Genomic DNA, 13,268 nt, shown 5'->3' with positions numbered 1-13,268 from the left:
GAGCTGCAGGAAAGCAGCTCTGCAGTTGCCTGAGAACAGTTCCCCCTCTCCTCTCCCTAGGCTGATTGCCATGCCTGGCTGCTGGTTTGAGAGGACCAGCCAGATTTAATGTGTAACATGCCCAGTGGACACCTTTTTGTTTTCCTATGATTTCTATAGGGTAGGTAATATTACATTGGAGCTAAAATCTCTCCTAACTACAGTCTTTCCAACCAGACAGCAATGACCCATGCATACATACATCTGTGTGCACGTGCACAGACACCACACGCAGAGGGACTAGAAGGAAGTGATGGGTCACCTAGGAGTTCAGTTCATGGCCATCATCCAAGTGTTATTTCCCCAATGCTGTTAGACATTCATAAAAATAAAGGTTCATTGAAAAGGAAACTTATTTTGATACTCTTTTGAGTTTTACCACTTCTATTGAATTCTGTCCTCAGAGCAGTGGTTGCAAAGGTCCCCTTATTCCTTCCTATACCTTTGTCTTCACTTTGCTGATGAGTTTCTCTTTGGTACGTAGCATGCCTTAGAGAAAAGTATTTTAGTGCCTAAATTATTTTTACTTTAAAGTTGATTTGGAGATTGAGGATGGAAGGATTTCAAAATGTGTGTGTATACATATACTTAAGTGCATGTATAAAATGGGCGTCTACAATTGCATATGCAAATATATACATAACTCACTGCAGCTAACAAATATTAAACTTAATATACAAAGTAATACATAATCTTGTAGTTTTAACCAAGTGAGAGGGAAAAGAGGTGAAAATGTAACCTTCTTGTGATAACACTGGACAAATCTTTTGAATAGGTTTGAGGAAAAAAATGTGTGATATGATTCCATGATTCTGTATTCTATGATCTTTATTTTAAGAGTTTTCTCAAGGTTTCCAAAACCAATGTATCAGGGCAGTTACTGGTTCGAGCAAAGCCTTTAGTTATGGACAGATGACTAACTTAAACACACAGTAATTATTGAAGACATCGCATTCAAACTGCTGGGGCTACCCATGATGCCAAAAATTTTAAGAGGAAATATGGAAGGGATAGAATTGCACATCTCTAATGTGATTGATGTTTTGGTTTGGGTAGTTGGTTTAATTCCAAGGCTCTTTCCCAATATTATTTTCATCTATTAGCAAAAGTTCCGAGCAGGTGTGCCATGCAGCATCGGTCCCCTTCAATTTGGGCTGCAGGCCACTTCACAAACCTGCCACCTGTCTTATCGAATAAATCCTTGCTTGAAAGATTGCTGAAAAAAAAGTTTGTATTTTTTTAACAAAGTAGAAGGTTGGCTGCTCCTTCAGGTTGATGATGTCTTATTCTAAAAAAGGGAGGTGGAAGCAACAGGCTAGCTGTGGGCTTGGGCAGAAATGAGAAGGAGCTTTAGTATCCAAGTTTTCCCAGTTTTCTAGGCATTTTTATGCCCTAGAAGTTAATGGCCAAGCATGAAGGAGGAAAAACCTTCAAGCTTTCAAAGTTCATAATGTACAATACTGTCAAGATGTGAAGGAAGAAAAGTCTATTGTATTGACTGAAAAAAACAGTTCTTTCAAACTTCAGTGTTACAGGTCTTTATATGGATGGAAGTGCTAAAATAAGCATACAAAGCTTATTTTACAGTTTCTTTTAAAATGTGTATACAATATACAATCTGCAGAATACAATTGCGTTGTTTTTTTAGCACTGATGAATTAAGGTTGACATAATCATTCAGGAATATGCATTCTGAGCCCAACTGATCATTGTGCTGCTCCAGCCCTGCAGCCATCTCACCCTTTTCACTGAGCTGCTGATGCAGTAGGTAAAACTTGGTGTTGCCTCAGCCTTTAGGTGGTTTGGCAGTGCTCTCTTCATGCAGCAGGAAAAGTGGACCCAGACACATCACTATATAGTACTAGATTATCTGCTTTATCCCCCAGACATTTTGATACAATTGTGAATTTGGAGGTCCATTTTCATTCAGAAGCCTGATGCAGTTCTTCAGTAGTTGTGCATGGGCAGAGTTGCTCCTAAGCATACCCCTCTTGAAGTTGAACATGCACTGAAGTAGGTACAGGGTGGAGGCTTTCCTCCCTGTATTTGAACAAGTTCACTGCATTGCTTTGATGGTGTTCAGGGCATGTGACATGTATGAAGGAGTTTCTTATTTCCATTCATTAACTCTGAGGTTAAATTGTTCATTTGTGTTTTACTGTCAGACTCTGAAGACTGCAGATGAAGAAATTGGTTGTGAAATGGCATCTCTTTGAATCAGATGCCCATGGATGCTTAGTGGTCTCTGGAAGTTAGTGGTTCATCAGCTCTACTCAGTGGGATAATTTTAGTGTGCGAGATACAGGGTAATCCCAAATACAGCATGGAGTTGGCATGACAGAGATATATTTACTAAAGCAAGACCCATTTTTAGTAATTTTTACTAAAGTTTCCCTATCTGAAATAGTAAAATGTCTATGTTTTCTTACTTTATGAAGCACTTGTTGACCTGGAGTTTAATTCTTTGTGCTACAAATAGTACTCTATGACAGAAGAAGATGTCAAACATATCTTGAGCAAAAATGGGGTTTGCTTACATTTCAGGAATGACAGACTACGTGTTAGAAATTACGATAAAACACCACAGTCAGCATGTGAATGTATAATGTTTCTGTATTTGTTCATAAAGAGCCAAAATGTTAAACCTTTGGGCTTTACCATGAGGCCTCTGTTCACATTACTAGGCCCAGTGAAACTGGGAGAATGACTTACACAAAGAGAATATCTTAAACATCTGCTGTTCTTTCCCAGAAATTAATCTAGCCTGCAATTTTATAACATCATTTTGATGGATGCTTGATTACTCCTTTTTTCAAGTGGGACTGCAGCAGTGTCTCTTCTTTGCTTCCAAACATCCTTTGTATTTTTCTCAGCAAGAGGTGAAGATACCAGATAAGTGCTGCACTGGGCCTGTGTTTGGATTAACACAGATTGTCCAAGTGCTCTTTGCACATAGGAGGAAGATGTTAGCTGAGCTCTCATGGGTGGAGGTGAGGACAACATCTGTCTTTCCTATCTTGTACTTGCCAAGGCTTTTTGTTGTTCCTGAACTCTCTCATGAATATAATATGCGGATTTTTGTCTGATCTAATGAATCCAAGACTCAGAGATTTAGTAGGAAAACATATTCCAGATGTGTGCTGTAATTCCTGACTCAGGTGACTGCATTTTAAGTAGTAACCTTCTTCAGTACATTCCACACACACCATACCAAATATTTTGCAAAACAACTTCTTTTGCAAATGGGCAGTAGAGAGTTTGTAAGAGCATCATGATTAATAAGCGATAGCAAGGCTAAAATATCAATCATCTGTCTATTGTTTCACTGATTATTGCTGGATGCAATGAATTCAAGGCTCAAAGACTTGGCTTTAAAGCAGAACTGCAAATTTAGACTAGAAGATCTTCAAGCTTGCTTTATTGTGCAGTGATGCCTGTTGCAGACGTGAGCAGAGCAGAGTAGAGTTGCAGGCTGGAAGACTGCCTGCTGCTCTACAAGGTTCTGGTGTCCAGCCTCACATGTGCTTTCTGTTCCAGCGTGGAAATGACATTCCTGGCCTGTTTGAAATTAGGCTTTCAGTCCAGATAAACAAGCTTCCTAGAGCATCAGAAGATGCAGTCTGAGGAAGAATAGAATGAAAAGTAGCAAGTGAGAGGAGTGGCTTGGTATAGTCTGAAGCATACTGTGTGTGCATAAGTGTGCATACTGTGTGCTTGCACACTTTCACTTGCTCTGTCTTTTAGGTATAATTGTATATAATGCAATTGCACAAAATTTCAGTAAGAAAGGTTATCAAGTATACACAGAACACTGAGAGCAAAAAGACATAATAGAGCTAATTGCACAGTCTTAATGAGAACAGTCTTCCCTCAGAAAATACAGGTCCTCTCCAAGTGTAGCTCTTTATTAAGATGTTCTAACACCTGCAAAACACATGTTGGTGCATAGCAACTCACCCTTTTAACAAATGGTTTGGTGAAAGTTTTCATATACCAGCTTTTCTTGCTTTTTCCAATTTAAAATGAAAATAAGTCCCAATATGACTTAATTTTTCTGACCAGCTGTAGACATCCGACAAGTGATAGGAAACGGCCTATGTCTGCATGAAGTGTGGATGTATGGAGGTCTGAGCTTGTTCTTAGAATGTTATTGTGAAACCAGATTTGAGAAGAAGTAAAAGTTGTTTACATTAATGAGATGAAATATCATCAAACTGGTGTCAAATAATAGAATATATAATTGCAGTGGTAGATGGCAAAGCTAATTGAAAGTTCTCCATTGCAATGTTATTACAAGTCCCTCATAGTCAAGGGTAATAGGTCCATTTTGCAGCGTTGGAGTGCTGACTCCACAACATGATTCTAAAACCAATAAATACATTTTACTGTCTTCAGCATTGATCAACATGCAGTGGGGGTTGTTGCTTTATTGGCGTTGCTTCACACATCCTCCTCCTTATGTGTAGTTCTTGCCTGGTGTCTTACTGGTTTGTGGCCGTCATACTGGTATGCTATTGTCTGCTAGAATTCTGGCAGTGCTGGCCAGTAAGCTCCTGACTTTCAAAGTCCTTCAAAAAATTGTTATTTTTTTTTTAAGCAGCAAATCACTTGATAGATTTTGGAGAACCAATAGGAATGAAAAAAGATCTACTAAACTTTTTCTGTTACATGGCTTAAGCAATAAAACAAAAATATTTGAAGAAATGAAAGAAAACAAGAGATTAATGTTTTGAGACATAACAGTGGAATGGGCTACCCAGGGAAGTGGTGGAGTCACCATCCCTGGAGGTGTTCAAAGAAAAGATTGGATGTGGCACTTGGAGCCATGGTTTAGTTGTCAGGAGGTGTTAGGTATTAGGTAATAGGTTGGACTTGATGATCTCTGAGGTCTTTTCCAACCTGGTTGATCCTGTGATGCTGGGTGACATATCCACACACGTACAACAAGTGTACTATTTAGAAGCATGATTCAATAAAACTGCCGTGCAAATGAATAGAAATTATGTCAAGTCCAAAGTGGAAGCTGGGTTGATGACATGGAGGCACAGCACACATGCATTTCACACACAGACCGGCATGTTCCCTAATCAGAATTCACATGAGCAAAAACATCACCAGGTTAGAGTGTTCTCCAAAGTCTTTTAAAATTCTTCCTGCAGTATTCTTTCCTCAGTAATGCTTAGCACAAGCAAATTATGCTAGACAACTGCACACGTTATTGTATTCTCTAACCATTTAAGTTTGATCAAACTTTAGGCAAAAAAGTCTTTGTCCTTGGTTCCTGACATTGCGTACAAAGGACAGGTCAGCTTGCATATACTTCTCATGATGGGAACTACTTCAGCCACATTTCCTGTAACTTAATGTTTCTAGGCCAAGTAATCTTGCATTTGATTAAGTAAATACCTTTGTCCTGATGACTCTGTGCCTGCTTTTAAGGCGTTGCTGAACTTATTGTTCTAGGGATTTGTCAGTCTGTTGTTTTTTGTTTTTTGCTGTTTTTTGTTCTAAACTCATGAGTGAAGTAGAAGTCAAAACCAAATAAAGAAGACATTTTGTTCTTTGATCATTAATAAGGAAAGTTCAAGTGAGAAGCTGGGGTTTGCATAGTACAAAAGAGCTTAATGAAGGAGCACAGTTTTATGTTTTGATGGTGATGGCATGAGAGGAAGTATGTGAAGAAAGGAAGATGAAATAAAGAGTATCTGTGTCCAGTATGGGCTTCAGATATTATTGCCAACAGACCTACTCCTTAGACTTGCATGAAAGACCTTTCTCACCTGCCACTGTAAGCAGCATGAGTTGTTTGCTTTGTTTTGCATTACTCTAAGACACTGTTTACTAGAAATGAAAAGCTTCATTTCTGAGATGTCATGATAATATGTTATTGTTGTGTGAAATCCAGGAAGGTGACATACACACTACCAAAATTATTACCACAGAGGTACAAAACTTGGCAAGATTTAAAGGAACCTTATAACGCATCTATTTTATAATAGTTACTAATTTTTACCTTGCTTTATCCTATGTACTACTTGCTATTGCCAAACTGCTCTAGAAAGAGCATTAATATGGATGAGTTAAAAAGATTAGCATGTAAGGGAGTAATAAAAAGTATTTACTAGAAACAGAACTGTCAAAACATTGTCAGTATTAATAGTTTTGTCTACGTTTATATGTGGCCAGACCATGCAGCTATTTTTCATGATGGTGAATGCTGATAATTTTTTTTATTACATTTTGTCCAGGAGCTTGTATTTAGAATTGTGGCAGAAAGCATATTTTTTTTTTTTTTAAATCCCTGTATTTAAGAAGGAAATATCCATATAGCTTTCTGTCAGCTGTTCAGTACAGGAGTTTGCTCTTATAGCCTTCCTTTCACAGCTTATGTAGGGCTATGCTTTGAAGGGAGAGAAGAGCAACAAAGTTGGTGAGGGGTTTGGAACACAAGCCCTATGAGGAAAGACTGAGGGAGCTGGGATTGCTCAGCCTGGAGAAGAGGAGACTCAGGGGTGACCTTATCACTCTCTACAACTACCTGAAGGGAGGTTGGAGACAGGCGGATGATGGTCTCTTCTCCCAGGCACCCAGTACCAGAACAAGAGGACACAGTCTCAGGCTGTGCCAGGGGAGGTTCAGGTTGGATATTAGGAAGAAGTTCTGTACAGAAAGAGTGATTGCCTATTGGAATGGGCTGCCCAGGGAGGTGGTGGAGTCGCTGTCATTGGAGGTGTTCAGGAGGAGACTTGATGGAGTACGTGGTGCCATGGGTTAGCTGTTTGGGTGGGTTGGATTGGTTGATGGGTTGGACTTGATGATCTCAAAGGTCTCTTCCAACCTGGTTTGGTTTATTCTAAATAAAGGTTTATTCTAAATAAAGGCTTTAATTAGTAAACGGAAATCAAGGAAATATAAGATGAAATGATGCATGCAAGGAACAGATGAAGGACATTATTCTATCTGGTTTTGGGATATCAAATTATGCCTGTTGTCAGACATTCTTGTATAGTTGAGAAATTCTTCATCTTTTTTGAGGCTATTTCTATGCTTTCCCACAGTGTGAGTTTCATATGAGGTTACATCAGTTTGTATGAGCTCTGATTTTCAGCATCACTATGTCTTGCAAGGTCAGTGGATTCAGTAAAGCCTGGGCCAGAAATCCTCACCTTTTAAGATCACTGAGAGAAGGCAGGCAGCAGTTGCCAACTGCGGACACACACTTCCCACTTGTGTGCAGGAAACTTTTTCCTCTGTGTGTAGATATGCAAGATATGCAAGTACCATAAATACCACCTGTAGTGATTTCTAGCATATGGACATCGATGGTCCTGGCTACATTTGAAGGAGAGGGGACAAGTCAGTATGACATCCTGAGTCCTGGCTGACAGATGTTAAACGTAGATTCCATGTTTCCCAAGCCAAAGCATCAATCTCACTTATGTGCAAGAGGATAGAAAAGATAGTTAAAGAGGAAGTAATGATAATTGTAGTTTAGACTATTTTCTGTAGTTATGCTGACTCCTCAAAACTATGCAGAAGCTTAGATGGCCAGTTCAGCTTTTGTAATGTGCTCAAGGGAGGGGTGATACATGTCCCACTGTCCTTCGAGACAGGCCAGCAAATATCAGTGAGGGCTCAGTAAAATGTCAGAGATACTGTCTATCATAGAGTACACTTTAATAAGCCTTCCACATAAGGTCCAACCCAACAGTGTGCAAAGTTGGCAGAAACTCAGTAATTCCTACAGAGCCTTCACAGACCTTTCAGCGTGCACTAACTGATAACTAGCAGGATGGAGTGCAGATGAGTGTCTGCTATTAAATCAGAGCAAAACTGTAGCTTTGAACCTTTTTTGTCCCTTAGAAACTGGGCATTCTTCCCTGACATGAGAAGACTGAGTCTGTCTTTCAGGTTCATTTATGTTTATCTTGATTTTGCCATAGTAATTCACACAACCTTCATTAATTGGCTCCTCTTTCCAGCATTTGCTGTCCCCCATCAGGAAGCTAAAACACATGCACTTTCCCTCTTTGTGCCACATAATAGGCATCCATAGCACCAGCAGTATTTACTGTCATTAGTAGTGCCAATAAATGGCAAAACCACACTTTTTATGTTTACATTTGTACTTAACCCTGAGTATTAATGGTTTAACTTTCATTAGGTGGAGTCAAGTTTCATAGGAACCAGAATAAATTTGCTTTGTTTCACTTGCATGCGGGTGGATGAGAAGTATTTGTTATATAGTGTTTGATGCCTGTTTTGAAAAGATCTGTTAGTAAATGGTTAACACAGCAAAATAATTGTCTGGTGTATTTGCAGTCTTTTATCAGGTTTCTTTTATATAATTCACACTTCCATGTATTTACTGGCTTACTAGAGCTTGCTCTTCCAAAATTCATTACGTGTTTTTTGGCTCATGCATTAGATCTACAGTTGGGCAGAAAAGAGGGAACCGTGCAGCAACTAGTTCCAGGCATGGGATGCATTGTGATTGCCTTGTCAGGAAAATTCTTATGGACTGCTGAGAACTTTTTGTTTTCTGTCCAGTGTAATACTTTCTTTCTTTAGTTCTTGTGATATGATCCCTGCTATTTTACTATTCAAACACATCAAGTCCCACTGCTGACTCTCAGAACAGTGTAGCCAGTGAGTAGTCTTTGGGGGAGCAAGGGACCAGCAATCATCTCCCTCCACAGCTCCTTGGAAACCAAGAGCAATCTGCAGGCTTTTTCAGAAACGATTCTTCAGAAAAGCTTCAGACCACCATCACAGCAGTTTTTATCAGGCCAGTGACCCACAGAAGTCTAAGAGGCATGGCAAAAAGGAGCAGCATTATTCTGACATATCTTCTGTCTTACAAAAGCATGTTCACACCCCAAGAGCCTCAGGAGGCAGCAGTTCGGTTACTGGGCACAGGTTGTGGGGTGCAAAGCAAGGGTGCTAATTGTGTAGTTAATACTAGTGCAGTTAATACTAGTGGTGATAGCCTGCAGTGACCTTTGCACTAAAATGACATCTGAAAAGCAGTCATGAAATGGTGCAGATCACTGTCTGAATTTTGTATTCTGGCCTCTGCTGGGAAGCATTTGTGTTAGTGATTCCATCACGAGTCTCATGGCATTTGGAGGGCTACTTGCGATCACATTCCTCAAGTCCAGAGATTAAGGGATGATTTCAACTTTCATGAGAAGTAATAAGAGCAAAGTGATGTTCTAGCCCTTGTGGTTTCAGAGAAGACTTTGAATAGAAATGAAGTGCACCCTGAGGCCTCACAAACCAGGCAAATAAAAAGAGTGATAAATGTATACCCACTTCAAATGAATAAGTACAACAGCTGATTTTTAGGACAGCATGCAATTGCTGGAGCGTGTGCAAAGTGCTCATCCAGCAGCTGGGGAAGGTGGGAGCCTTCAGGCAGCCACCTGGTTTCCTGGAGTTCTGTCCCTTTTCTCTCTCCTCTCCACTGCATCCTCCTCTCTGGACAGGGCCACACGGTTTATTGTCAGCCATCCACCGCAGGGCTGGCAGCAGTGTGGGCCCATGCACACCGCTTCTCAAGGGTGCGGTTGCTCACAGAGCACCCTACCCCAAATCTGGCTCAGACACCCTCTCCACACCCCCATCTTGGCCCCCATGCCTTCAGCTGTTGCCAGCTGGCCACCTCCATGGCTGTTGTCATCTGGTTTGCTGCTTGTTGAGATTCCTCAACCTGCCTAGTGCTGGGACTTGCTGCTGGCAGGGACCAAACAGCCGAGAGGGAGGTACCCCTCCTCCATTTTGTTTCATGGCAGAGCCATAGTGCCAGGGCAGGAAGAGGGACTTGGGTTACTGTCCATTTATGCCCTTATGCCTTGTGTTCACCTTAAGTAGCCCCTGGTAATGGGGGGCTTTCCTTTGGAAGCTTGCTTTTGGAGAGGTCGCCCCCTCAAGCCTCTGCTGCACTGGGGGCTATCAGGAGAGTGGGAGCCTAGACTGTCTCCCATGGCTGGGTAGCCTCAGCTCAGGCAGGATAGGTCTCTTTAACAGCATGTTGCCTGCCCAAGCAAGGCCCAAGCACCACCATGACCTATCTCCAGGTAACTTGGGGAAGGATTTGGTGCCAATGCCAATGCATGATGGTGGGGAGAGCGGGTGGACTTGACAACCGCATCAGCCAGCTTGATGTCAGCCATCTGACCATTGAGGTGCCTGGTGAGCCCTGCCACCCTCAAGGACCATAAACTCAGTGCTGCTGCAGCAAGGGAAGGTGACTGTGGAAGCTATTCCTGCAGCACAAGAGCAGGATGCCCAGACAGGCAGCCTGCCAGGAAGAGTTCCCAAGAGAGAGTGGTGGTTGGTGGGCATTAGTGTCATCTCAGGGCGGGTGGCAGGCATGCTAGCAGAAAGAGCAGGGTGCCTATGCTTGTCTTGGCTCCCTGTCCAAAAGGGACTTGGACTGGGTCCCAGAGGAAGGAAGAGAAGCTCCCAGTGAGTCAGCAAGGGCTGGCTTTCACTCACTCCTTGCAAGGAAGTTAAAGCAGTGATGGCAGCTTGCTTACATCCCCAGTGGATGTAGCCCTCCACATCCCTACCAGTTCTGAGTGTTGCTGTGCTGTCCTGCCCTCTCTTCCCTCCTAGCTCCTGGCCACTTTTCCTCAGCGTTTGATAGCCTGTGTTTGTGCCTCTTGGTGGCTGGTAGGAAGGGTCTTCCCAGGGGCAAGGTTCTCCTCCCAATATATTGTGGTGGCCCTTCTTGAATCCTAAGTTCTTACCTCCACTGACACTGGTGATGTGCCTAAAAAGTAATGAGCATTTAAGTAAATGCCCAGCTTTTTGTCTTCTCTTGAGATGGACAAGCATTTTTTATCCTGGGGGATATCCTTGGGGTGTACCTGCTCTGAAACATGGTCATGCTGACTTCTCTTCTCTGGTTTACAGGAAGCATTGTCAGTGGTTAGTGAAGACCAGTCATTGTTCGAGTGTGCCTACGGATCGCCCCACCTTCCAAAGACAGAAATGACAGCCTCCTCCTCCAGTGAATATGGGCAGTCATCAAAGATGAGTCCACGTGTTCCCCAGCAAGACTGGTTATCACAGCCTCCAGCCAGAGTCACCATCAAGATGGAGTGTAACCCAAACCAGGTTAATGGGTCAAGGTAATAAGGCCAGTGTTGATGTGGCTCAAATACACTTTTTCTTGTGATGATTATAGCTCAGTTGTCTGAATCTGTTAATCTAGCATCATTTTAGATGCTTCACTATATCCCACATGGCCACCAGCCACTGCCACAGAAGCCTACAGATCTTCCATACAGCGTAGGTCACATCTGCCAGCCCCGTTCAGGTGTTCCAATGGGTTTCAAATGGTGCAATAGGCACAGTCTTCTCTTGTGCTTGTGCAATACCTTTCTGTGTTTCCTTTGGCTGTGGTGTTCTGGATATGAACTTACATTGCATGCTAGACAAGAGAACATACATTAAAGCTAACAACATATATTAAAGCTAGCAAAATATGAATTTGATGTAGTCTGGGGCAGCCCCATTGAGCCATCTAAGGGTGTGGCATATATGAGCTAACACTGAATGGACATTGTTGAAATGCAGTAATTTGGGCAGTTGCCTTTGCTCTAAATATAACCAAACAGAAAATCACAGGAATTAAATTCTTGTAATGGCAAAGCAAGTGAACTATTGATCTTTAGTTTTGTATTTACTCTATGTATTTACTCTAAACATACTGCCAAAAAGTATAGCTGTTGAGTTGGATTTAAGAGCTCACACTGTAGAAACAGTGTAGTTATGGAGGCAAGCAGGGCAGTAGAAAGGAACATGAAAAGAAATTACTCAGCTCAACAGGCAGTAGCCATAGGATGTCAGTGCATTCATTGTTGGCTTGGGACTTTTTCTATGAATGTCACTATGAAGGAGAACAGTATCGATTAAGCTGAAAGCCATAACAACCTCATGCAGTGCTGTAGGATGGGGTCAGAGTGGCTGGAGAGCAGCAAGGCAGAAAGGGACCTGGGGGTACTGGTTGACACTAGGCTGACCATGAGCCAGCAGTGTGCCCAGGTGGCCAAGAAGGCCAATGGCATCCTGGCCTGGATCAGGAACAGTGTGGCCAGCAGGAGCAGGGAGGTCATTCTGCCACTGTACAAAGCACTGGTTAGGCCACACCTTGAGTACTGTGTCCAGTTCTGGGCCTCTCAGCTTAGGAAAGATGTTGAGTTGCTAGAAGGTGTCCAGAGACGGGCAACAAAGCTGGTGAGGGGTTTGGAACACAAGCCCTATGAGGAGAGGCTGAGGGAGCTGGGGTTGCTTAGCCTGGAGAAGAGGAGGCTCAGGGGAGACCTTATTGCTCTCTACAACTACCTGAAGGGAGGTTGTAGCCAGGTGGGGGTTGGTCTCTTCTCCCACGCAACCAGCACCAGAACAAGAGGTCACAGTCTCAAGCTGCACCAGGAGGTTTAGGCTAGATGTTAGGAAGAGGTTTTTCATAGAAAGAGTGATTGCCCATTGGAATGGGCTGCCCAGGGAGGTGGTGGCATTGGAGGTGTTTAGGAAGAGACTTGATGGGGTGCTTGGTGCCATGGTTTAGTTGATTAGATAGCATTGGATGATAGGTTGGACTTGATGATCTCAAAGGTCTCTTCCAACCTGGTTAATTCTATTCTATTCTATTCTATTCTATTCTATTCTATTCTATTCTATTCTATTCTATTCTATTCTATTCTGTAATGCAATGGATTTGTGGATACTGACTGGTAGCACTCCCAAGCATTGGAGCACTCTATGGGATTTATTCCACCTGAAAAAGCACAATGAACTTTTTTTGTTCTTTTCTTTTTTAAGGAAATTATCCAAACAAGTGCTTTCCTGTTTAAAATTCCTGACTGTCAAAACAGTTTTCCTTTGGTTTTGCTGAAGGGCAGAGGTCCAGAGAATCAGTCACTCATGATTGTTGGTGACGTAGTGGTGAAGATTGGTATTCATATCTCTCTCTCCCAAACACCTGCCTACTAATCCTATCTCCCAACATCAGTAGTTTAGAAAAATCTCAACTCTGGGCACTGTGGTTACTGTTCAGGCTTGGTGTACTGATGTGAGGAGCACCACAAGCAGAACAAAGTGATTTGGCAGCTGGTCACACCTGCACTTTTCACTGGCTGAAGTCAAGTAAGAATTTCCAGTGAACAGTCAAAAATTTGAGATACGTAGAAACAATCAGTGAGGTGTGCTTACAAAGG

General features: G+C 42.2%; 1 protein-coding gene across 11 annotated transcripts in view; it reads left to right on the top strand.

Moving 5' to 3' along the window:
• ERG (ETS transcription factor ERG) overlaps nt 1–13,268 on the top strand; it is a 159,340-nt gene that overhangs the window by 109,983 nt on the left and 36,089 nt on the right. For all 11 annotated transcript variants that reach the window (XM_068144621.1, XM_068144626.1, XM_068144630.1 and 8 more), the window contains one exon: nt 10,960–11,177. In XM_068144621.1, the coding sequence (XP_068000722.1) occupies nt 10,960–11,177 (218 nt within the window). The remainder of the gene's footprint in view (nt 1–10,959; nt 11,178–13,268) is intronic.

This window comes from Melanerpes formicivorus, unplaced genomic scaffold (assembly GCF_026170545.1).
Source record: "Melanerpes formicivorus ecotype bairdi unplaced genomic scaffold, bMelFor1.0.p_v2 SCAF_11, whole genome shotgun sequence".
Taxonomy (NCBI): Eukaryota; Metazoa; Chordata; class Aves; order Piciformes; family Picidae; genus Melanerpes; species Melanerpes formicivorus.
This window is presented reverse-complemented; position numbering and strand designations above follow the sequence as displayed.